The following is a 27,234-nucleotide window of genomic DNA, read 5'->3' on the forward strand; positions in this document are numbered from 1 at the left end:
CATATATTCCAATGCTATAGGCAACAGCGCGGCAATCGGTAAGCTTTACATACACGCGTGGGTGCGTTAACCGATTTGTACCAGCATAAGCTCAACTCTGTTTAATATAATTGATCATATAGATCTGAGCTCAACTTACATTGGAATTACTATTTCTGAAACTGTCTATTTTTTAATTTGGTTTGTTTATGATGATGATTGAGAGTTTATATCTTTTTATATTTCTAGTAACTTTGTTTCTTTAAGTGTAACTTAAATGTTAAAAAACGTGATCTGTCCGGGACATTGAAGTTGTCTTATTCACGACAGATTCTCATTTACTATATGTTATTTTTAATATTATTTAGACGTAATAAAAAATATTAAAATAATGTAAATACTTATTTTATGAACATACATTTAATCATGGTGGGTTTCGTGTATGTTTTTCGTATAATATATAATTATAAAATAAACAACAGATAAACCAAAAAAATAATGAAATATTCTTCTAATTTATAGACCATAAAAAGGCCAATAAAACATGGGATAACTTGGAACTTTAGTAAACAAGGGATAAAACATAGGATCCTAATAGTAACAAATATGCTTCAATCTTTTTACTGTGTTCTGTTTTATTGTTAATCATTTATAGGCCAGCGTTGGACCGCTGACTTGCCTGATGTAAAGCATGGACACGATCAAGATGTAGCACGCTTGCCTAGAAGATACCTGTTTACTCAGGATTTGAAGACGCCAACGTTGTACCTATGGGGAAATACAGACTCAGGCAAAATCTCTTTACTTTTATTTAATGAGCCCTACTATAATTTATGATGAGTAATAAAAACTTACGAAATAGCATTAAAATGTAGAAGTTATTTAGTTAGTTATTAAGTTATTTATCAAAAAATGAATATTAATATTATAAATAATCATATATAAATAATCATAGAAATCCTTACATGAAATGAATTCATTTCCATCGTTTTTAATAAATAAGAATAGATGAAAGGCTTTGTTATATTTTACTTAAACGCCTGAAAGGTGAACGGGATTATGAAATTTCTGCGGAAATAATGTTTTAATGCCTTTACACGTACAATTTGAAAAAAATATATCGATAACAAATTTTAATTTAAAAACCTTTGTCCGTCCTCGAACTATAAGCTGTGAGAAACCGAAAAAAAAAATTAACAAACAAAATGACCTCTTTATTATATTAGTATGCGTCACCTTGACTGCCTTGTTGTTCTAGGGGGTTCTGGGTTCAATTCCCAGGTCGGGCCAAAAAAAGTTATTGGGTTTTTCTGTCAGTTTTCTCAGTAGCATCTCTGAGTCTAAAAGTTGGAAGTGTGTACACTCCCGACCCTTGGAGAGCACGTAAAGCCGTTGGTCCTGCGCCTGAACTCTTTCCGGTCGTGTCAGATCATCGAATTATGAAAGTGAGGGAAGAGAGAGTGCACTTGTATTTGCGTACACGCTTGTGCACTATAATACCTCCTGCGCAGTTGGATAATCTGTCTTGAGATTTCGAGAGAGACTGAAATCGGTCTGGAGGACCTCATTATTATTATAAGCGTAATGTTAAAAGGAAGCAAAAATCACATATTAGATAACATGTAATTCCATAATAAACTTATCGTTTGATAGCCTCAAATCGTTATCATAACGAAGATTATTAACAATATAAAACGTCGCTGAAAAGAATCAAACAATTTAATCTATTTGAACGATGTACCTAATAACACTATTGGCTCTATTTGGTGCCGCGACTGGTAAGTACATTCATTTAATTTTAAGTTTTGTACAAATATCAGAAGAATATATTATGTAGAAATGTATATTATAGAATAAAGACATTTAAGACGTCTCTTTTTTCATGGTTCATTGTACTCTATAAGATTTGAAACTATGCTAACAATTAGGATTGCCTCCCCCTTATTCGTTCAAGTTAAGGCACACTGGCAAATATCCCATATCTGATAAGTCTTCCCGATTGTCCATAAACATTGACACAGAAAAAATAATGAACTATTTCTTAAAGTAGTCGATGCACTAACAACTTAACTGGATGTTATGTATGTTGTGAACTTAGATGTTATATTCCTTGTTCCTGCAGCTACATGGCTCACTCTCCGCAAACCGGAACACAACAATCATACTAAGTATTGGTATTTCGCGGTGGTATATGTGATAAGTAGGTGGTACCTACCGAGACGGGCTTGCACAAAGTTTTATCATAGAATATAAAAATGAAATGCTTTAAAATATCAGTATGATATATAATATACAGCTAGTAAAATAGCATTGTAGTCAGTCAATACTTAACACCATCAACTCATTTTTAATTTTTACAGCGGCACCAAACGCACTCGCTCCGCGTATTGTTGAAGGACCAGCACCAAACGCACTCGCTCCGCGTATTGTTGGAGGATCTAATGCTAACATAGAAGATTACCCTTTTATGGCAGTCATATTAGGATCTAATGACGACTACATTCAAGTTCGTTTTATACCCTACTGCGGTGGAACTCTAATCACAACCAGATCCATTCTTACGGCAGCCCACTGTTTCTTGTAAGTCGAAAAGCAACATTTTTTCACTGTGGCGCGGACCGGGACACCGCTCAGCATACGTTGGAGGTGTGCCCCGCGTGGAGTGCGGAGAGGGAAATCCTGGTCCGCGAAGTCGGACCAGACCTGTCCCTGCGAGCAATCGTGTCGGCGATGCTTCGCAGGGAATCGGTGTGGAGGGCCGTAGCCTCCATCTGTGAGACCGTCATGGTTCAGAAGGAGACGGCGGAGCGGGAACGGGAAAGGGCCGATCCTGCTCGGCGGAGACGACGACGGCGTCGTCTCGGCCCTCCCATAGCCCAGACGCGAAGGGCTTAAAAGATAGGGCGTAACCCTGGGGCCGTGTGTGTGAGGTGGCGGCCTCACGTGTCCTATTTCAGACGGCTCTGTGGAGGATGGCAACCGTGATGGCCTCGCGCTGCCGTACACACTAGCGAGGAGTGCAGGGGGGCGAGATTCGCCCCTTAATGAGAGCTCCGCCGAGCCACGAGTGGATCAAAGCACGGGAGAGGCCGCGGATGCGTTATATCAACACGATCCCGCAGCCTCTCCGATCCGTGCTGAGGACGGCCATCGCAGTGGTTTAAGTGGGTAAGAATCCCACATAACCCGGTTCCACCCCCATAGGACCCGGGTACCTTTCTGAAGGTTTCCAATGCGAGAAAAAAAAAGGGGGTTCTGGGTTCAATTCCCAGGTCGGGCCAATAAAAAGTTATTGGCCCGACCTAGGAATCAGCACGGATCGAAGAGGCTGCGAGATCGTGTTGATATAACGCACCCGCGGCCTCGCACGTATTGTGCTCCGCTCGTGGCTCGGCGGAGCTCTCACGAGGCGAATGTAATCTCGCCCCCCCGCACCCCTCGTTAATGCGTGCGTCTGAATTAGAATATGCGAGGCATCGATACGTTCATAACATAACGTAACAAAGCTTTTTAAATGGATATAGTTTGTCATACTGAATTTTTTTAACAAGATTCATATTTTATAATTTAACATTATTTAAAAAAATGATGTTAATGTTTATTAACTCTCGTTAAGACATTTTAACAAAAACAACACAACTAAGTGACATATTTCATACCTTTGTCAGCGATTATCACAAAAGAAACCAGGCCGGCTCCCTTTTCTACGTTGATATAAATAAAATCTTAAATAAACACTGCAAGGCAGAAGTTATATGCAAGTATAGTATGCACTGTAGAGTTTAGAATTAGTAGTGCAAATTAGCCCTTAGTTCATTTCAGTGGGGTGGTAATATGTTATGAGATTTAATTGAAATATTTTTTTACAGTAACAACGTTATAGATAACAGACAAATACGAGTGCGACTTGGCTCGCCATTCTCATATTTTGGAGGTAACTTTCTTAGAGTTCAAAATTGGATTAAGCATCCTGGATACGCGTTTCCTAAAGTATATCACGACATTGGAATACTGAACCTCGCCGCCCCCGCCACACTCTCCAGCCGCATTGGACTTGCCCCTATCGCTGGACCGAACTACTTGGTCCCAGATAATACTACAGTCACCGCTACCGGATGGGGCTTACTTGAAGTATGTTAACGACCTTGATATTTTTTTTTGTATACTGCAAAATCATTTCCTAAATCAAAAAATACTTGTAAATATACTTTTTTTATGTACAGCATGCTAGTACCTTGGGTTTTTAAATATTGCTACACCATTGCAACATGGTAGTACATTTGTTTTATGATGTTCGGAAAATAGTCGAATAAATGATACCCCGATGGTATGGTAATGGTCACTCAAACATAGACCAAGCGAAATCATCTCACACATTGACAATGTACCGCCAGTTAACCGCGAATTATGGATAATGAGTTCTGCATCATTATTTCGTTGTTTAGTATTTACTTGCAGTCAGACTATTCTACGTCAGTCTTTTTGCAATATAAACGACCCAAGTCTTATAATGACAAAACATTAAAGATGTATGTTGAGACGCATTAAATCTTTGACAGATCAGCCGGATCTCGAAATGAATTGAATCCTTACATGAATTAAACACACCATGCTTTTCCACAGTGGGGTGGTGAACCGTCACATATCCTTCAACAAGTCGACAAAAAAATCGTCAACCACGACATCTGCAGAGAAAACTATGCTCTACTGCAGTCTGTGTTAGGTGAACTTCAAGTTCCTAATGTAACATCGGAAAAGATATGCGCTGGAATATTGGATGGTGGTGGCAAGTCTACTTGCAGTGGTGACTCAGGAGGACCTCTTCTTCACCAAGGAGTTGTTATTGGAATCACCTCGTGGGCGTTCCAATGCGCCCACGCGATGTTTCCTACCGTCTTTGTTAACGTTCCTTCTTATACTAGTTGGATTGTTGAAAATTCATTAAAATGAAAGTCCATAAATTAAATCTTTTTATATACTGTATATTACTATAAACACCCTTAAGAAATACAAGGTCAAGTTACTTTCACAAAATATACGTAAAGCAACAATACCACTAGCAGTTTTATTTTTAAAATTTTTTTGCAAATGTCAAATAATAACAATAAACGAAGTGATCCAATGTTATGGTATCAGAAAGAAAATATTATAATATAACACCTCAGACCTTATTCTTAGAAGTGCGATAAAAGGAAAGTAATAAATACATATATATTGAATACGTTGACGCATTTCTAAACACGATCTGGGTTCATCTCTTATTCTTTATGTTCCTCTGAATATATTTGATCTTTCATTTTAAATTGTCTTACAATTAGCAAAAAAGTTGTCATGACACCGAATACCTGAAAAAAAAAAAGCTTTAAGTATAATCAAAAATTGTACGCATTAAGGTTCATTTGATCCGATATAATTAGATCTTTGTTATCAATCAAAATCAATCTCATGTAAATTATGAATCATTTATATGTATTTCAGCAATAAAAGTAACTTTTATTAGGATGAATATTTAAATCACAGACTGAGGTCACCTTATTCTGGTAGATTCAAGGGATAGAAAATCTTCCTAAAATCAAATTTAAGACAATCTGTTCTTTAACATAGAAAAAAAGGTTATTGGAGCTTTATAGCTTATAAATAGTATATTATCTGTCCTTCAAATACATAGAAAATTATTTATAATTGAAATACAATTCATCATCATCATCATCATATCAGCCGAAAGACGTCTACTGCTGGACAAAGAGCTCCCCCAAGGATTTCCACGTTGGCCGATCTTGCGCTGCCCGCATCCAATGGCTTCCCGCGACTCGTTCTAAGTCGTCGGTCCACCTTGTAGGGGGCCTGCCCACGCTGCATCTTCCGGTTCGTGGTCGCCATTCGAGAACCTGTCTGCCCCAGCGGCCGTCGGTTCTGCGAGCAATGTGCCCCACCCACTGCCACTTCAATTTAGCAATTCTTCGGGCTATTGCGGTTACTTTGGTTCGCCTGCGGATTTCATCATTTCTGATTCGATCTCGCAGAGAAACTCCAAGCATAGCCCTCTCAATTGCCCTTTGAGTGACCTTGAGCCTTCTTATGAGGCCCATTATGAGCGACCACGTCTCTGATCCATAAGTCATCATTGGCAACACACACTGGTCGAAGACTTTCGACTTAAGACACTGCGGTATTTGGGATGAGAAGATATCGTGTAGCTCCCCGAATGCTGCCCAGCCGAGTTGAATTCGACGATTGACCTCTTTCTCGAAGTTGGACCTACCTAGTTGGATGGTCTGACCTAGGTAGACATAGTTGTCTACAACTTCGTGTGCAGAATTTCCAACCTTGACTTGAGTGGGTGCAACCTGGATGTTCGACATGATTTTCGTCTTGTCCATGTTCATTTTTAGACCCACTTGATGGGAAACCCTGCTGAGGTCATCGAGCATAGTGCCGAGGTCTTCCAAGGTCTCAGCCATAATTACAATGTCATCGGCTAGTCGAAGATGAGTGATGTACTCGCCGTTGATATTAATGCCAAGTCCGTTCCAATCCAGAAGCTTGAAAACATCTTCCAATGCAGCGGTAAACAGTTACGGAGATATCACGTCTCCCTGTCTTACACCTCTCTGCAGTTGGATAGGTTTTGAGCTCTGATCCTGGAGTCGGATCGACATGGTGGCGTTCTCGTACAAGCACTTTAACACCCTGATATACCGATAATCAATTTGGCACCTTTGAAGAGAATTCAGCACGGCCCAGGTTTCGATCGAATCAAAAGCTTTCTCATAGTCCACAAACGCTAAGCAAAGTGTCTGGTTATACTCCTTAGTCTTCTGTATAACTTGCCGCAGCGTATGTATGTGGTATATGGTACTAAAGCCTTTCCGGAATCCAGCTTGTTCGGGTGGCTGGAAGTCGTCAAACCTTTGCTCGAGACGATTCGTAATGACTCTTGAAAACAACTTGTAAACATGGCTCAGCAGTGAGATGGGCCTGTAATTCTTCAGAAGGGTTTTATCACCCTTCTTAAATAAAAGTACCACCACACTTCTGTGCCATGCCTTTGGCGTTTGACCTTTGGCTATGAGGGAGTTAAAAAGCCTCTAAAGAGCCCTGAGGATCGGTGTACCACCTGCCTTCAAAAGCTCGGCTGTAATACCATCATCACCAGGTGCCTTGTTGTTTTTGAGTTGTTCGAGAGCCATTCTAATCTCGAAAAGACTGACGTCCTGAAAATCTTCAGTGTAGTGTTGGGTTAGTCTTGCTCGGGCATCTGCAGCATGACTACTGACAGGTGATTGAGCTGTCGTGTACAGCTGACCGTAGAACTTCTCAACCTCTTCCAACAGCTCAGATCTTGACGTGACTATTCTGCCATCCTCAGTTTTCAGCCTTGTCAGCTGACTCTGACCAACAGACAGATCTCTGGCGAACACTTTAGAGCATTTGTTCCGCTCGATGGCCTCTTTAATGCGCACTGTATTAAATTGGCGTGAATCGCGAGTTAGAAACTTTGAAATCTGTCTGTTGATCAGCCGATAGCTGGCAGCATCAACTGGGGACGTCAGAATCATTTTCCGTCTTTCCTCCATAAGTCGTAGGGTAGAGGCAGAGATCTTTTTGGTTCCTTTTGTACGGCTGGTCTTGAAGGTCTTAGACACAGCCGTACGGACAGTTTCCACAAACCTGTCGTTGTATGTGTCCACTTCCTCGCAGTCTGCTAGGCAATCGAATCGGTTTCGGAGTTCAAGCTGAAAGGCTTCGGGATTTCAGATTTGAAGAGGTGATGGTCGGAGCGTAGACTTTATCAGTCGGGACCTCTGGAGTTTAACATTGATATTTAATGAGCCTCTTACTAGTCTGTGATCTCTCCCAGTTTTGACTGCATTGATCACGGAGACGTCATTAAATATTTGTCTTTTCGTCGACAAGATGAAGTCCAACTCATTCTTGGTTTTCCCATCAGGGCTCACTCAGGTCCATTTACGCTGACCTGGCTTCTTGAAAAAGGAGTTCATCATAAAGAGTCCCTCCTTCTCCATAAAGTCGGCCAACATCTGGCCCCGAGGGTTGCGGTCTCTAATTCCATGTGGTTTCCACCTTTAACTCATCGCCGAATCGTTTGCCCAGCTTCACATTAAAGTCCCCCATTACAACAGTGAAATGAGTCTTATTGGTATGTATGGCTTTAGATAAATCCTCATACATGACCTCAACCTCATCGTCGGAGTGTGTCGAAGTCGGCGCGTATACCTGTATGACCTTCAAAGAATACCGCTTGGTGATTCTGAGTATAAGGTACGCAACCCTAGTCGACACGCTCTCGATTGTCACAACGTTGTTAACGAGGGACTTGTGGACTATGAACCCGACACCACCTCGAGTCAGTTGATCGCCCTCTCGGAAATAGAGAAGGTTACCGGATTTCAGGATCATCGTATCTTCCCCCTGTCTTCGGACTTCGGATTTCGGATAATCCGACGATATCCCAGTGTAACCTGCTCAGTTCTTCCTCCAGTTCGATGATCTTCTCGTCGGTCCGCACTGTACGCGTGTTATATGTTGCCAGGGCCAGAGGTTTACGGTGTTGGTAACACGAAATCTGCCGGGGATTCTTAGCAACCCCTGCCCCGCCGTTACCACAGCTGTTACCAAGGCTATGCTCTACTGCAGTCTATGTTAGGTGAACTTCAAGTTCCTAATGTAACATCGGAAAAGATATGCGCTGGAATATTGGATGGTGGTGGCAAGTCTACTTGCAGTGGTGACTCAGGAGGACCTCTTCTTCACCAAGGAGTTGTTATTGGAATCACCTCGTGGGCGTTCCAATGCGCCCACGCGATGTTTCCTACCGTCTTTGTTAACGTTCCTTCTTATACTAGTTGGATTGCGCTAATGCGATAATGCGCCACCTACCTTGAAAACTAAGATGTTATATACCTTGTGCCTGTAGTTACACTGGCTCTCACCCTTAAAACGGGAACACAATAATTCCAAGTACTGCTGTCTGCGGTAGAATATCTGATGAGAGGGTGGTACCTACCCAGACGAGCTTTCATAAATCCCTACCACCAGTAAAAACTGACGAAGACTGTACCTGATAAAGACGATGACATAATAAAGAAAGCATTCATCATGTCGAAAACGGTGTTATATATAAAAGTAGCACAACAGTTCCTTCTTCTCTGTTAAACTCTACAACGGTAGTGCATATAGATAGGTATGCGTTAAAAAGACGGCGAGTCGTATCACGTGCTGATTTGGTGGTTACAGGTTCAGGCACATCTGGTAATGAAACACGGGTGTTATTTCAAAGTTCAATCATCTCGAATCAGAATGATCAATCACATTGTAAAAAAAAAAACTTTCTCCATTAGCCAGTTTGAAAGTAAAGCTTACTATTTTATTTATTATTTTTATATTTGTTTGAACTATGCCTCACCTGTTTATTAATACAAATCTAGTTTTAATTTTAATGCTGTTTTTTTTAGTTAAATTATAATTGAAAAAGTAATTAGTTTATTTCAACATTATTTGGTTATCTATTTCTATATCACTTTATGCGTTAAACTATTGTAAAATTTGGTATTAGGCTAGTTTGTAGGTGTATTAATGCCTTTTGCCTTGTTTACTCAACAATTCACTATTTACGTGTTATTTATGACAGAGTTATACGGCATGTGTTTATGCTATACTGCTTACACGTAGCATTGTGGCGGTCTGTCAATATTAATCAAAGATATTAAGATCAAACTATTGACAACTCACTACTTTTTATTGATTTGACGTATTAGTAACAGTGGGCAGTTCTTTTCAGTTTCTTTAGTTTTTTCCTTTTATACTTGTGATATAATGCATGCTTTGTTAGTGAACTATTAATAAATTATAATACTAATAATAATGGCGACAACGATGATATGAATGTTAGCATAAAGTGTAAATACTTAATGTGTACGTGTACTCACTGAATAATTTTAGCTGTAAGTCCAAATCGGTCAATTGTTCATTTATCAATCCCAGTGAGTCATTCAACAGACAGATAATTAAAAAAAACTGCATTTGTATTACCAGACGAATTGCACACTTTATGTAATAGAATACCGAAAATGTTACAACAATAGCTGCAACAATTGAAGTAAAATATAATGTAGCAACAATCTATATAATATGGTGTTAAAGGCTGTTACCTACTGTTCATTAAATTGTTTAAATTTATCTTTATTTACAGTTTCATTTTGTTTGTTCAGGTTGTTTTTTTCAAATACTTGCTGTTGCTTTCTTTACCCGTGGTCAACTATATGTAGCATATTCACGTGTAAGTCATGCCAAATATATCGTTGTTCTAGCAAATGGAAATACTATACCTAATGTAGTATATAAGGAGGCATTACACTAACTCAGTATATCCATTTATCTTTAATTACTACAATAAATATAATCGCACTAATATCATAAATACGAAAGGCTGTATGTGATGTAAATATTAGTTATTTCTTCACGCTTTATAACAGCTAGAATATGATATAATTAACATTTTTAGCCTTTTTATCCCGTTTTACTGGATTTTTTACTACAACGCGGGCGACGCCACGGGTGAACCGCTATTATATGAATATAATTTAGAAAAAAAATCTAATGCTTCTTCGTGTTATTATAAGGCTTATGAGGATAATGATTTATGATGGCACCTAAAACACTTGGAAAAGGCCGATAAAACATGGGATGAATATATGCAAGAAAGTCCACGTTGCATAGTATTGATTTTTAAAATAATAAAAAGTTTGATTCTTTTCATTGTCTCTTTAATTTTCGTTTTTAACGAGTTCTTTTAGAATTAGTATCTAAATTGGACTGAACAATAAATTTTATCGACCATATTAATAAAAGCACTTCAATTTTTATTATTATTATCTATACATATATAATGACTAGTTTGTAATAGATTCGTAGCGTTGTAACATCAGTACAGGAGCGAAGTGTTCAGCCATAATGAATATTCAAGTGTCTAATACGTTACCTGAGAAACATCATATTATGATAAAGATAATCATGTACACTCGTTTGTTTATTGGACTATACTCGAAACTCCACAAGAGCGTTACTTTTACTGTTATCGCTAAGATTTATTGTTTTACTGTTGCAATAATCACAACATATTTCTGTAAATATCGATTTTTATATTTAAAGAAACAAGACATATACATCCCATTTATAACAAAAGTTGTAACTTATAATTTGTCGATATTAGTATCAATTCTAACCGACGGTGAATATTTCTTGAATTACTTGGAAGGATTAAACGAGGTTGACCATTTGATATTTGTTAAAGAGCAATACTTTAAAGTGCTTTTTTCTTTCGTTACATTCATTTTAATTGTTTTATATAGAATTTTATGGATAACAACGATAATGATTATAAATTCCGATCAGAACATAGGACTGATCGAGGTCCATTTCTTTATCTTACTGTCGGTACATTTAAGTCATATGACCAGGATCCTAATGTTTGAAATATTATGGATTCGGGTGAGATCACTGAGAATAAAAATGGATAGTTTTTCAAGTGTATCACGTAGTGACAATGAAGAACAATTTGCGGTGCTCATCAAGATGATAAATGATTATTTGATTATTTATAAAAATATATTAGAAAATAATAAGAATATCGGTCACGCATCGAAGTTATTGGTAAGGAGATGGCAGCAGCCAGTCGAATATTACTTTTTTACGTTAGTTAAGTTCTTGGTCATATTTCACGGTCAAGTGTATTTATTGATTACTAGGTTTCATAGCCCAAGATTCCGAGTTAAACTCGAGCATGCACTGTATTTTCATGTTCATGTTTCAAACCTTCATGCGACGGATGAAAATCTGCCACGTGTAACAATCCGCATTGGATCATCGTGGTGGAGTAAGCCTAGCAGTGGGACATTCAGATGCTCTTATTGTATCGTTTTATATATGTATAAATAAACTGTCAAACTGTAGCTTTAAAAAACTTCTAGTTTTACACGCATAAATAAAAAAATGTTGTGTTTTTGAATTCATTTTGCATTTGGTTTAAGTTTTGCTAATTAATTAATTAATTTTAATTTACATTTTTCAGATTGTGTTCCACCTGCCGATTTGTTTTCTAGTTTTACTTATTTTTACTGACCTCATTAGTCGGAGTGCAACAAAATTGGAGGTAAGTATTACAGAAGCCAGGTGATCAGGTGACGTAGTATTGGGTATCATCGATCGCTGATACAGAAACCCCGAATCCTTCGACTAGTGGCGTTTCATTTCAAATATTCATTTTGTATTAAAGGTTGACTTCGTTAGTATCCATTATTATGTAAGTTTATTTAAAATGCTAAAACATTTTACAGAATACCATTTATATTACACTTGAACTATTACTGAATATTATTCTATATTGCATTCCGGCTTTATTTGGGGAGTTAGCCAGCAATGAAGCGGATAAGATAAAGGATAATTTGGCCAAACAATACAGAATATGTAACAGTAAGTTTATAACGAACAATATATTCTCTCAAATTTGTGCGCAAACACACAGGACATAAAGATGTCCTCGATATCGTATCTCGATGAGAAGACTGTCCGACACAAAAAGAGTAAATTCGGCTGCAGAACCGACGGCTTTACATGACTTTTCGAATAATTTCGAAGCTTTGAGCTGCTATTGAGAGTTCGCAACAGAAAAATCCAATAACTTATTAGTGACCCAGGGTTCGAGGCCAGGACTCATTTATATCGTAGACACTAAACCAACGAAACATACGGTCACCATATATTTAAAGAAACAAAATTCATCAAGTGTTTTAAATAAACTAAAAACAAATACAAACTTGGACAAATGAATTATAATGATATTTTTAAACATTTGATTTTAATTGGATATTTGTCCATGTTAATTATTTAAATAAATAAATGTTATATCCAGCAAGGAAAAAAGGAAATGTTTGAAAGATTACATAGACCATGTATAATATAAATATTCTTTGACTTTCAGATAATGCACTACGGAATAAAATTTTGGATGGAATGAAATTCCTGGAATTGCGTCCAATGAAATTCACCGTCTGGCGCATCTTCACCGTAAACTTGTCGTTACCGCTGTGTATGATCACTGTCTTTATAACATACATGATCGTTATATTGCAATTTACGAGTAACCAATTGAAAACTTAAAGTTATCTACTATTTAAAAAACTTGGATAGTAGATGAGAGATTGGTGAGATGTAAAGTTCGATTAGGAGATTGTCTGAATTATAATTTAAATTGCAATACGTTTATCACTTGATATTTAATGGCAAATAAATATTATTAATACAAACAATTATCATTTTATTACATAACATAACTGATCTGTAATGTTTTGTTACATACACACATCACCAGCCGAAAGACGTCCACTGCTGGACAAAGGCCTCCCCCAAGGATTTCCACGTTGGCCGATCTTGCGCTGCCCGCATCCAACGGCTTCCCGCGACTCGTTCTAAGTCGTCGGTCCACCTTGTAGGGGGCCTGCCCACGCTGCGTCTTCCGGTTCGTGGTCGCCACTCGAGAACCTTTCTGCCCCAGCGGCCGTCGGTTCTGCGAGCAATGTGCCCCGCCCACTGCCACTTTTATTTAGCAATTCTTCGGGCTATGTCGGTTACTTTGGTTCGCCTGCGGATTTCATCATTTCTGATTCGATCTCGCAGAGAAACTCCGAGCATAGCCCTCTCCATTGCCCTTTGAGTGACCTTGAGCCTTCTTATGAGGCCCATTGTGAGCGACCACGTCTCTGATCCATAAATCATCACTGGCAACACACACTGGTCGAAGACTTTCGACTTGAGACACTGCGGTATTTGGGATGAGAAGATATCGTGTAGCTTCCCGAACGCTGCCCAGCCGAGTTGAATTCGACGATTGACCTCTTTCTCGAAGTTGTACCTACCTAGTTGGATGGTCTGACCTAGGTAGACATAGTTGTCTACAACTTCGAGTGCAGAATTTCCAACCTTGACTTGAGTGGGTGCAACATGGATGTTCGACATGATTTTCGTCTTGTCCATGTTCATTTTTAGACCCACTTGTTGGGAAACCCTGCTGAGGTCATCGAGCATAGTGCCGAGGTCTTCCAAGGTCTCAGCCATAATTACAATGTCATCGGCAAATCGAATATGAGTGATGTACTCGCCGTTAATATTGATGCCAAGTCCGTTCCAGTCCAGAAGCTTGAAAACATCTTCCAATGCAGCGGTAAACAGTTTCGGAGATATCACGTCTCCCTGTCTTACACCTCTCTGCAGTTGGATAGGTTTTGAGTTCTGATCCTAGAGTCGGATCGACATGGTGACGTTCTCGTACAAGCACTTTAACACCCTGATATACCGATAATCAATTTGGCACCTTTGAAGAGAATTCAGCACGGCCCAGGTTTCGATCGAATCAAAGGCTTTCTCATAGTCCACAAACGCTAAGCAAAGTGGCTGGTTATACTCCTCAGTCTTCTGTATAACTTGCCGCAGCGTATGTATGTGGTCTATGGTGCTAAAGCCTTTCCGGAATCCGGCTTGTTCGGGTGGCTGGAAGTCGTCAAGCCTTTGCTCGAGACGATTCGTAATGACTCTCGAAAACAACTTGTAAACATGACTCAGCAGTGAGATGAGCCTGTAATTCTTCAGAAGGGTTTTATCACCCTTTTTAAAGAAAAGTACCACCACACCTCTGTGCCATGCTTTTGGCGTTTGACCTTTGGCAATGACGGAGTTAAAAAGCCTCTGAAGAGCCCTGAGGATCGGTGTACCACCCGCCTTCAGAAGCTCGGCTGTAATACCATCATCACAAGGTGCCTTGTTGTTTTTGAGTTGTCCGAGAGCCATTCTAATCTCGAAAAGACTGACGTCCTGAAAATCTTCAGTGTAGTGTCGGGTTAGTCTTGCTCTGGGATCTGCAGCATGACTACTGACAGGTGATTGAGCTGTCGTGTACAGCTGACCGTAGAACTTCTCAACCTCTTCCAACAGCTCAGATCTTGACGTGACTATTCTGCCATCCTTAGTTTTCAGCCTTGTCAGTTGACTCTGACCAACAGACAGATCTCTGGCGAACACTTTAGAGCCTTTGTTCCGCTCGATGGCCTCTTTAATGCGCATTGTATTAAATTGGCGAGTGTCGCGAGTTAGAGACTTTGAAATCCGTCTGTTGATCAGCCGATAGCCGGCAGCATCAGCTGGGGACGTCAGAATCATTTTCCGTCTTTCCTCCATAAGCCGTAGGGTAGAGGCAGAGATCTTTTTGGTTCCTTTTGTACGGCTGGTCTTGAAGGTCTTAGACCCAGCCGTACGGACAGTTTCCACAAGCCTGTCGTTGTATGTGTCCACTTCCTCGCAGTCTGCTAGGCAATCGAATCGGTTTTGGAGTTCGAGCTTCGGGATTTCGGATTTGAAGAGGTGATGGTCGGAGCGTAGACTTCATCAGTCGGGACCTCTGGAGTTTAACATTGATATTTAACGAGCCTCTTACGAGTCTGTGATCGCTCCCAGTTTTGACTGCATTGATCACGGAGACGTCATTAAATATTTGTCTTCTCGTCGACAAGATGAAGTCTATCTCATTCTTGGTTTTCCCATCAGGGCTCACCCAGGTCCATTTACGCTGACCTGGCTTCTTGAAAAAGGAGTTCATCATAAAGAGTCCCTCCTTCTCCATAAAGTCGGCCAACATCTGGCCCCGAGGGTTGCGGTCTCCAATTCCATGAGGTCCCACCTTTAACTCATCACCGAATCGTTTGCCCAGCTTCGCGTTGAAGTCCCCCATTACAACAGTGAAATGAGTCTTGTTGGTATGTATGGCTTTAGATAAATCCTCATACATGACCTCAACCTCATCGTCGGAGTGTGTCGAAGTCGGCGCGTATACCTATATGACCTTCAAAGAATACCGCTTGGTGATTCTGAGTATAAGGTACGCCACCCTAGCCGACACGCTCTCGATTTTCACAACTTTGTTAACGAGGTACTTGTGGACTATGAACCCGACACCACCTTGAGACAGTTGATCGCCCTCTCGGAAATAGAGAAGGTTACCGGATTTCAGGATCATCGTATCTTCCCCCTGTCTTCGGACTTCGGATAATCCGACGATATCCCAGTGTAACCTGCTCAGTTCTTCCTCCAGTTCGATGATCTTCTCGTCGGTCCGCACTGTACGCGTGTTATATGTTGCCAGGGCCAGAGGTTTACGGTGTTGGTAACACGAAATCTGCCGGGGATTCTTAGCAACCCCTGCCCCGCCGTTACCACAGCTGTTACCAAGGCTATGCTCTACTGCAGTCTATGTTAGGTGAACTTCAAGTTCCTAATGTAACATCGGAAAAGATATGCGCTGGAATATTGGATGGTGGTGGCAAGTCTACTTGCAGTGGTGACTCAGGAGGACCTCTTCTTCACCAAGGAGTTGTTATTGGAATCACCTCGTGGGCGTTCCAATGCGCCCACGCGATGTTTCCTACCGTCTTTGTTAACGTTCCTTCTTATACTAGTTGGATTGCGCTAATGCGATAATGCGCCACCTACCTTGAAAACTAAGATGTTATATACCTTGTGCCTGTAGTTACACTGGCTCTCACCCTTAAAACGGGAACACAATAATTCCAAGTACTGCTGTCTGCGGTAGAATATCTGATGAGAGGGTGGTACCTACCCAGACGAGCTTTCATAAATCCCTACCACCAGTAAAAACTGACGAAGACTGTACCTGATAAAGACGATGACATAATAAAGAAAGCATTCATCATGTCGAAAACGGTGTTATATATAAAAGTAGCACAACAGTTCCTTCTTCTCTGTTAAACTCTACAACGGTAGTGCATATAGATAGGTATGCGTTAAAAAGACGGCGAGTCGTATCACGTGCTGATTTGGTGGTTACAGGTTCAGGCACATCTGGTAATGAAACACGGGTGTTATTTCAAAGTTCAATCATCTCGAATCAGAATGATCAATCACATTGTAAAAAAAAAAACTTTCTCCATTAGCCAGTTTGAAAGTAAAGCTTACTATTTTATTTATTATTTTTATATTTGTTTGAACTATGCCTCACCTGTTTATTAATACAAATCTAGTTTTAATTTTAATGCTGTTTTTTTTAGTTAAATTATAATTGAAAAAGTAATTAGTTTATTTCAACATTATTTGGTTATCTATTTCTATATCACTTTATGCGTTAAACTATTGTAAAATTTGGTATTAGGCTAGTTTGTAGGTGTATTAATGCCTTTTGCCTTGTTTACTCAACAATTCACTATTTACGTGTTATTTATGACAGAGTTATACGGCATGTGTTTATGCTATACTGCTTACACGTAGCATTGTGGCGGTCTGTCAATATTAATCAAAGATATTAAGATCAAACTATTGACAACTCACTACTTTTTATTGATTTGACGTATTAGTAACAGTGGGCAGTTCTTTTCAGTTTCTTTAGTTTTTTCCTTTTATACTTGTGATATAATGCATGCTTTGTTAGTGAACTATTAATAAATTATAATACTAATAATAATGGCGACAACGATGATATGAATGTTAGCATAAAGTGTAAATACTTAATGTGTACGTGTACTCACTGAATAATTTTAGCTGTAAGTCCAAATCGGTCAATTGTTCATTTATCAATCCCAGTGAGTCATTCAACAGACAGATAATTAAAAAAAACTGCATTTGTATTACCAGACGAATTGCACACTTTATGTAATAGAATACCGAAAATGTTACAACAATAGCTGCAACAATTGAAGTAAAATATAATGTAGCAACAATCTATATAATATGGTGTTAAAGGCTGTTACCTACTGTTCATTAAATTGTTTAAATTTATCTTTATTTACAGTTTCATTTTGTTTGTTCAGGTTGTTTTTTTCAAATACTTGCTGTTGCTTTCTTTACCCGTGGTCAACTATATGTAGCATATTCACGTGTAAGTCATGCCAAATATATCGTTGTTCTAGCAAATGGAAATACTATACCTAATGTAGTATATAAGGAGGCATTACACTAACTCAGTATATCCATTTATCTTTAATTACTACAATAAATATAATCGCACTAATATCATAAATACGAAAGGCTGTATGTGATGTAAATATTAGTTATTTCTTCACGCTTTATAACAGCTAGAATATGATATAATTAACATTTTTAGCCTTTTTATCCCGTTTTACTGGATTTTTTACTACAACGCGGGCGACGCCACGGGTGAACCGCTATTATATGAATATAATTTAGAAAAAAAATCTAATGCTTCTTCGTGTTATTATAAGGCTTATGAGGATAATGATTTATGATGGCACCTAAAACACTTGGAAAAGGCCGATTAAACATGGGATGAATATATGCAAGAAAGTCCACGTTGCATAGTATTGATTTTTAAAATAATAAAAAGTTTGATTCTTTTCATTGTCTCTTTAATTTTCGTTTTTAACGAGTTCTTTTAGAATTAGTATCTAAATTGGACTGAACAATAAATTTTATCGACCATATTAATAAAAGCACTTCAATTTTTATTATTATTATCTATACATATATAATGACTAGTTTGTAATAGATTCGTAGCGTTGTAACATCAGTACAGGAGCGAAGTGTTCAGCCATAATGAATATTCAAGTGTCTAATACGTTACCTGAGAAACATCATATTATGATAAAGATAATCATGTACACTCGTTTGTTTATTGGACTATACTCGAAACTCCACAAGAGCGTTACTTTTACTGTTATCGCTAAGATTTATTGTTTTACTGTTGCAATAATCACAACATATTTCTGTAAATATCGATTTTTATATTTAAAGAAACAAGACATATACATCCCATTTATAACAAAAGTTGTAACTTATAATTTGTCGATATTAGTATCAATTCTAACCGACGGTGAATATTTCTTGAATTACTTGGAAGGATTAAACGAGGTTGACCATTTGATATTTGTTAAAGAGCAATACTTTAAAGTGCTTTTTTCTTTCGTTACATTCATTTTAATTGTTTTATATAGAATTTTATGGATAACAACGATAATGATTATAAATTCCGATCAGAACATAGGACTGATCGAGGTCCATTTCTTTATCTTACTGTCGGTACATTTAAGTCATATGACCAGGATCCTAATGTTTGAAATATTATGGATTCGGGTGAGATCACTGAGAATAAAAATGGATAGTTTTTCAAGTGTATCACGTAGTGACAATGAAGAACAATTTGCGGTGCTCATCAAGATGATAAATGATTATTTGATTATTTATAAAAATATATTAGAAAATAATAAGAATATCGGTCACGCATCGAAGTTATTGGTAAGGAGATGGCAGCAGCCAGTCGAATATTACTTTTTTACGTTAGTTAAGTTCTTGGTCATATTTCACGGTCAAGTGTATTTATTGATTACTAGGTTTCATAGCCCAAGATTCCGAGTTAAACTCGAGCATGCACTGTATTTTCATGTTCATGTTTCAAACCTTCATGCGACGGATGAAAATCTGCCACGTGTAACAATCCGCATTGGATCATCGTGGTGGAGTAAGCCTAGCAGTGGGACATTCACATGCTGTTATTGTATCGTTTTATACATATATGTATAAATAAACTGTCAAACTGTAGCGTTAGAAAACTCCTAGTTTTACACGTATAAATAAAAAATGTTGTGTTTTTGAATTCATTTTGCATTTGGTTTAAGTTTTGCTAATTAATTAATTAAGTTTAATTTACATTTTTCAGATTGTGTTCCACCTGCCGATTTGTTTTCTAGTTTTACTTATTTTTACTGACCTCATTAGTCGGAGTGCAACAAAATTGGAGGTAAGTATTACAGAAGCCAGGTGATCAGGTGACGTAGTATTGGGTATCATCGATCGCTGATACAGAAACCCCGAATCCTTCGACTATTGGCGTTTCATTTCAAATATTCATTTTGTATTAAAGGTTGACTTCGTTAGTATCCATTATTATGTAAGTTTATTTAAAATGCTAAAACATTTTACAGAATACCATTTATATTACACTTGAACTATTACTCAATATTATTCTATATTGCATTCCGGCTTTATTTGGGGTGTTAGCCAGCACTGAAGCGGATAAGATAAAGGATAATTTGGCCAAACAATACAGAATATGTAACAGTAAGTTTATAACGAAAAATATGTTATAGTTCTCAAATTTGTGCGCAAACACACAGGACATAAAGATGTCCTCGGTATCGTATCTCGATGAGAAGACTGTCCGACACAAAAAGAATAAATTCGTCTTCAGAACCGACAGGTTTACATGACTTTTCGAATAATTTCGAAGCTTTGAGCTGATTGAGAGTTCGTAACAGAAAAATCCAATAACTTATTAGTGACCCAGGGTTCGAGGCCAGGACTCATTTATATCCTAGACACTAAACCAACGAAACATACAGTCACCATGTATTTAAAGAAGCTGCGGGGAAGCTGCGCTGCAGTGTGCGCTGACGCTGGAAAGCCCTCCGGGCACATGATGGGGTCGAGGGAGTGCATCCCACTCATCACGAAGGGTAAGGTGGTCTTAGGCACAGAGACCACCACCAATGTCGGACGGCACCAGGCCGAGGAGGAAGCTGCAATGTCGTCATGAGAGCAGAACTCAGCTTCCTTCAGGCGAACCTAAACCACTGCGCCGGGGCTCAAAACCTACTGCTGCAGTCCATGGCGGAGTGGGAGATCGACCTGGCTGTGGCCTGCGAGCTCTACTACGTCCCTCCCCTACCTCATTGGGCAGGCGACTTGGACGACACCGTGGCGGTCCTCACTCGCAACGGAACAGGTCCTCCCCTCTCACTTATTGAGAGGGGCTCGGGCTACGTAGTGGCGGAGTGGGGAGAGTACGTAGTTGTGGGAACGTACTTCTCCCCTAACCGCAGCTTGGCAGAGTTCGAGACATATCTTGGATCACTCAGAGCTGCGATGGCCAGACAGTCGATGAAACCTATTCTGGTTCTCGGCGACTTAAACGCGAAGTCACGCGCCTGGGGCAACCCCGCCACGAACCTGCGAAGAAGGGCTGTCCAAGTGTGGGCACTACTCTCCGGCCTATCCCTACTGAACAAGGGGCAGGCTCACACCTGCGTGTGCCATAACGGGGGGTCCGTGGTGGACGTCTCCTTCGCCACACCTGTCGTAGCACGCAGAGTGTTGGAATGGAGGGTAGAGGAAGAGGTGGAGACCTGTCGGACCACCGTTACATCCGACTCGAGATCTCTACCTCTCGCAGGCTGGCGGAACCCCAGAGGGTGCCGACCACTTTGCCGAGGTGGTCTCTTGGCCAGTTAGACCACGAGCTAGTCAAGGAGGCCGCCATTGTGCAACGGTAGGGTTCCGCGGGACGGAGGGAGGGTGCCAGCGTGGAAGAGCTGGCGGGCCGCATGAGCCGTGCCCTCAAAAAGGTCTGAGATGCGGCCATGCCGAGGACCCGTCGCAGAGCCCAGCGCCGGCATGTGTACTGGTGGTCGCCCGAAATAGCCGAGCTTCGGGCGACGTGCAATCGGGCGCGGCGGGCCTACGTCCGCTGTCGAAGACGCAACGGCCTCGATGTGGACTTGGAGGGACAGCTTTTGGCCACTTACCGCCAGCTAAAAAAGGACCTGCAGCTGGCAATAAGTCGGGCCAAAGAGAAGGCGAGAGAAGAGCTGCTGGTGAGCCTCAACCGTAACCCACGGGGGCGAGCATATCGAGGGGTTCACGGAAAATTCCGCACCCAAACTACCCCCGTGACGGAGACGCTGCCGCCGGAGCTCGTTCTGCGCCTGGTCGGGGAACTGTTTCCCCACCCTAATAAACTATAAATAAACTATAAATATAACGGATTTGAGTGCGATTTCTTACAATGTATTGTGGCTAACTTCACTTTGTTTCATTTCAATTGATCTATATGATCAATCATATTAAATAGAGTTCAGCTTATTCTGGTATTTATTGGTTAACCCGCATATGCGTAGATGTAATAATAATAATAATTTATTTAAACATAAAACATAAGTCCTATACATATTCGGGAGGCCAAATCTATAAATATTTTTAAAAAACTTGTGAAAGATCACTTTTTGTCTCAAGTGCCTTATCACCAATAATTTCTTTTATTTCAGTATTTCTTGTATTATTCATTTGCTTTTCTTTTTTCTTTTTTGTTATGTTTGAGGACTTATCGTTTTATTTGTTGTTGCTGTATATAGTATGTATTTATATCTATCCACTATCCGTGCAGTGACGGAGAAAGAATACATTTCACTGCCCCTCTCTTTCCCATGGGAGTCGTAAGAGGCGACTAAGGGATATCTGAGCGACCATCTGCTCATCTGGTGGTAGGATGCTAACATCCGCCTGGCTTGTTACCACCGTACGCACGGTGAAAAACTCGTGAAGTGGCTTGCAGCCGCGTTTCGAGGTCGGCCAGCGTACAGCCAGTGCCCGAGCGAGTATTGCCGCGATGGGTGTTGGTCCAGTGGAGATGGCTGTTGAACCAATGCCTCTCTGTGGGGTGCCGGGGTCCCGGCGACCACTTCCGGGGGGGTTCGGGGGCCCTTCCGTCCGGCGGATCAGTATATTTTTCCTTTTGACAACCATTTGGGAAAACACGCCTCCATACTTTGCCCATCCATATCGTGGCAACACGTCGTTCGCTTCACGTCTCTTTTCCTTATTTTCCGAAATAGTAGCGCAACTAAGAAATAACGGTTGTTCAGCGGTGCACACCCCCACCATACCCTCGCTGTTTGAGGCCGAGTTCTCTAACATCCGAGGACTCCACGCTAACCTCAGCGCTGTCCACCACCATCTCGAGACAGCACGGCCAGCCATGTTTGTTTCTCACGGAGACGCAAATACTCCGCCCTGCCGACACCAGCTACCTTAACTATCCCGGCTACATGCTTGAAGAATCTTTTAAAGCGAAAGCCGGAGTATGCTTGTTCGTCAGGACGGATGTTTGCTGTCACCGACTGCGCTGCTTGGAGGACCCCTCCTTCTCCATGTTGGTGGTACGTGTTGGTGGTACGTTTGTATTTTGTATATACACATAATATACAAAATACACATAATATATATCAATAAATACATACTATAAACAATAAGAACGAATAAAAACGATAAATCCTCCAACATAACAAGAAAAAAAAAAAATAATAAAATTAAAAGAAATTAATGGTGAAAAGGCATTTGACACAAAAAGTGATCTTTTACAAGTTTTTTTTTAAAATATCTATGGATTTGGCCTCCCGAATATTTAAAGGAAGGTCGTTCCAGAGCTTAATAGCCTAAACTGTAAAAGAATTATTATAAAAAGATGACTTATGTTCAGGCACCCTGAAAATCCATCTCTTCACAGAACGAAGAACTTCTCCAGGATTCCCTAAACATAAAAATATCTCCTTTAAGTAAGGTACTCCGCCTTTCCCCGACAGTGTGAAACAACACACAACACAGAATAGACTGGATGTGCATATTCCGGCGAAGTCGAATGGGTAACCAATTAAGACGAGAACGTAGTCTTATTTGCGTAATACAAATAAAAACCGAATAAATGTATTTTGTAGTCTCTCAAGCTTATTTAATTGGTCTTCGGTTAAGTCAACAAAGCTTGCGTCAGCATAATCAAGGATAGGAAGGAGTAGAGTCTGTGCGAGCATAATGTTTCAGATTATATACAAAATTATACTAACGGAGGTTTTCTACGTCATCTACTTTGTAAAACTTATTTGAGAGGTTCGGGTTACCAAACCGTAAGTAAAACACATTGTATTCGTTTAGTCGAGGCATATTATTTGTTATTTGAGCAGTATTTAATCCACTCTTCGTTTAATTCCAGTCTTTGTATTAAAACCCTGCCACCTGCAATATAAGTCATATATTGCCTTATTTCTACATATTTAAATACTCCTGAGGTGAGTTGATGCATAAATTACATTCAATAATCAATGTCCCACGTGGTTTAGTATTTATTTTTATCAATTTCTTTATATTTTATTCAAAACTGAACATAGACTTTTTCAATGTACTACGTGACCTGGGTCGAACGAATCCTAATGTGATTCGAATTGCTTAAAAGCTTTGTTTCATTAATTTAAATATAGTTCTTGCTTTCTAATATTATTTTATTGCTAATTAAGCAATAATTTTCCATATTCTGACACTTTAAAAGTTAACTTTAATAACCTCAAATGCCTTACTTATTATTTGGTTTTAATAACTTATTTTTCTTTGTACCTGTATCTAGGGCATTCTTAGGACAGTCTTTTGATCACAGGGAGTGTTTATTTTTTTCTTTACTTTTATATATACTTTGTATATTGCACTACAAAGTAATATAATATTGTTCGGTGGAGTCAACCGAGGAATTGTTGCTGATTTGGAGCTGTTGGAGGCTCTGCTGTTTTGTGGAGAGGAGGCTGCTTGTCCAGTGGCCTGCTGTTGCTGCTGGTGCTGTTTCGCATTGCTTTTATTGATTTGCTCACTCATTGTGACACTGTGTTCATGGTTTGCACTATCCTGCTTATCTATGTAAATCTATCACTTAATTTTAACAGATGCCAACTTACCTACAACTAACTTGTAATATTTTATAGTATAAATGTTAACTTAATTGACAAGATACTGTCATAGGGGGTGGGCCCCCTGGCTTCTTTATTGTAAATTATATAATTAAAATTTTATAATCTTTATCACGAGTTTTATTAATGTAACGGTCTTGGTGTAACGAACCCCCTACACACGAGAACCCTGTGACAAGCAATAGAAAGGTAATTATATTATATTGAGTATTAAAGAACAGTAAATATTAGAAATTTCGCAGGGACAGAGTTTGTGTCTAGGACTACAGCAAGTTTGCTTAGTTACAGCATGTACAACAACAGTTGAGTCAACTTATATACATAACTAAAGAGCAACATTCAGATGACTTAAACAGCTTCATCTATCACGTTACATTTATCGAGCCTACTTTTTCTCCCCTCGCCATTTTTAACTTAACAAGAGGATTTAATTTTGTGGTTAGTATTGCAATGTTATTTGCGTTTATTTAAGTAATTACGAACGTTTTTGTATTCGTTATTCTTTAGTCTTTGTTCATACACTTATATACTATAAATTTGTTTTGCTACTTATTGCTATTTGCTCCTCTTTTTAAATAAATGAACATTAAAAAATATAAATGAATAAAAAATTATTACATTTTCAGTAAGTCAAAAGTGTTGTTGTTTTTCCCAGCTTCACACAGGTAGAATAATGTTCTACAAAAAGTTTATATATTGTAATACCGCGTTTACGCCAATAAAGCTCTCAGTTGACATTGCCATGCTCAGCCAATTTTCACAAAATTGTAATGAATAATACACATAAACTATTCTGAAAAATCACTTCGTTCATTGTTTTTAAAACCAGTTTGAAAATCCGTTCGATAGTTATCGCGCGCGAACAGACAGACAACATGGCGGGGTCTTTATTTTATAATATATAGTGATATTACGTGATATATGGAGTTGATAGAAAGAAAGAGAATTGCTTTAGGCCTTAAGTCCGCTTTTGTCCTACTACACAATGTGGTGGGCAATAAAGTTTTTAAATAAAATAAAGAGCTCTCATACTTTTCTATCAGACGAAAGATGAATTTTTGGGTGAAATTTAACTTACTTTAGGAAATACTTAACAAATTTTGCCCCACTCCTTTCTACCACTTGTACTAGGATCGGTGTAGTATATTTTTACGAGTGACGCTAATACAATTAAAATGTTAGCTTCACTTGAACTTGAATTACTTTACGGTGTAAATACCATCCATAACCCCTAGTAAAGAAAGAAACCCCTTTTCTAGTGCATTACCACTTTGTATGTCCGCGACTTTACCCCCATGACAAAATTCATGATAATCGTTTGAATAATTAAGACAAGAAAGCGTAGCAAACAAACTCACTTTCGCTTTTATAATTATGATGATGTGCTTGTGACCTGTTTTAGCCACGGCGACCAAACTCCAACTGAGCAAGACATATTATATTGGACAAGTGTGTGCACTTGAGTAAACTAAAAATTGAGTATAAAATAGCGAATAATAAGAGAATATATGTTATATATATATTTGACAGTTACACAGAACCGTGCAACAACGTTACATACTCTCTGGATTCAACCGCGTATCTTTCTTGCCTTCCAATCGGTTTAGAACGACCTTTGCATTATTAGCAACTACCCGCTTCTATTAAAACAGATAAATTGAATCACTGCTAGTATAGTACTAATGTAATAATGATTTACGACTGAGCTAAGCTGTTACCTGAACTTCTCTAACATGTCAGCTAGATAGTATATAGGAGAAATCGGAATTGTCAAAACAATTTTTATTTTATTTTATGTTCATATGTCTACAAAACAAAATGACAATCAAAAAATTCAAATTATCTTGATGTAGACACGACATGCGCTTTTGATTAAGTGTAAAAAAAAACAATCGTCTAGTCTATGACAGCAACAAGGACGTAAGTTTATAGGTTTATTTGATAGTTAAACAATTTAAACTATCGAAACAGTTTTTTAAACTTTTTTTCAATGAGGCAAAGACATATTTTAATGTCTGTCTCTGTGCTTTATTTATTATGACTGCAAACAATACCTTCATAAGAAGTTGTATTCTTTTAAAACTGAAACGTACGTAAACGGTAAACGTTCGTAATTACTTCAATAAACGCAAATAACATTGCAATACTAACCACAAAATAAAAGACAACTATTGTTGTACATGCTGTAACTAAAACAAATTTGCTGTAGTCCAAGAGACAAACTCTATCCATGCAAAATTTCTAATATTTACTGTTCTCTAATACTCAGTATAATATAATTCTCTTTCTATTGCTTTAACACTCAAATTAGCTCTTACTTGCGAACGTGCGTGCCTCATAACAACAATAATAAAAAATAATAACAAATTTTAGTAAATTGATACAAGATATAATGAGTACAAGTACTTTTTTTATACTATAATTTATTTGAGTTATAATTATATAAAATATTCAAAATATTATATTACATTTATATTCTAAACTATATTTGTATATTTATATTTTTTTAACTATAATTGCTGATAACGAATTAAGTAGGGCTGCCGTTGAGGATGCAGAATGAAACCGAACGAATTTAACTTATACGTTTATTTAAGTAATTAAATTTAACAATTAATTATTTCTAATTTCTAATACGTGACAGTCTGTTCGATATCAGAAC

The 27,234-nt window shown here is 38.7% G+C and overlaps 1 protein-coding gene across 1 annotated transcript; it reads left to right on the plus strand.

Moving 5' to 3' along the window:
- Positions 1-1,703: 1,703 nt before the first annotated feature.
- LOC126775656 (uncharacterized) lies at positions 1,704-21,679 on the plus strand. Its single transcript, XM_050497720.1, has 6 exons — positions 1,704-1,757; positions 2,340-2,559; positions 3,849-4,110; positions 4,603-4,835; positions 20,892-21,295; positions 21,342-21,679. Exons 1-6 carry the CDS (start codon positions 1,715-1,717, stop codon positions 21,677-21,679), a joined length of 1,500 nt encoding a protein of 499 aa, XP_050353677.1. The 5' UTR covers positions 1,704-1,714.
- Positions 21,680-27,234: the final 5,555 nt, after the last annotated feature.

The sequence above is a fragment of the Nymphalis io genome, chromosome 18 (assembly GCF_905147045.1).
Source record: "Nymphalis io chromosome 18, ilAglIoxx1.1, whole genome shotgun sequence".
Lineage (NCBI taxonomy): Eukaryota > Metazoa > Arthropoda > Insecta > Lepidoptera > Nymphalidae > Nymphalis > Nymphalis io.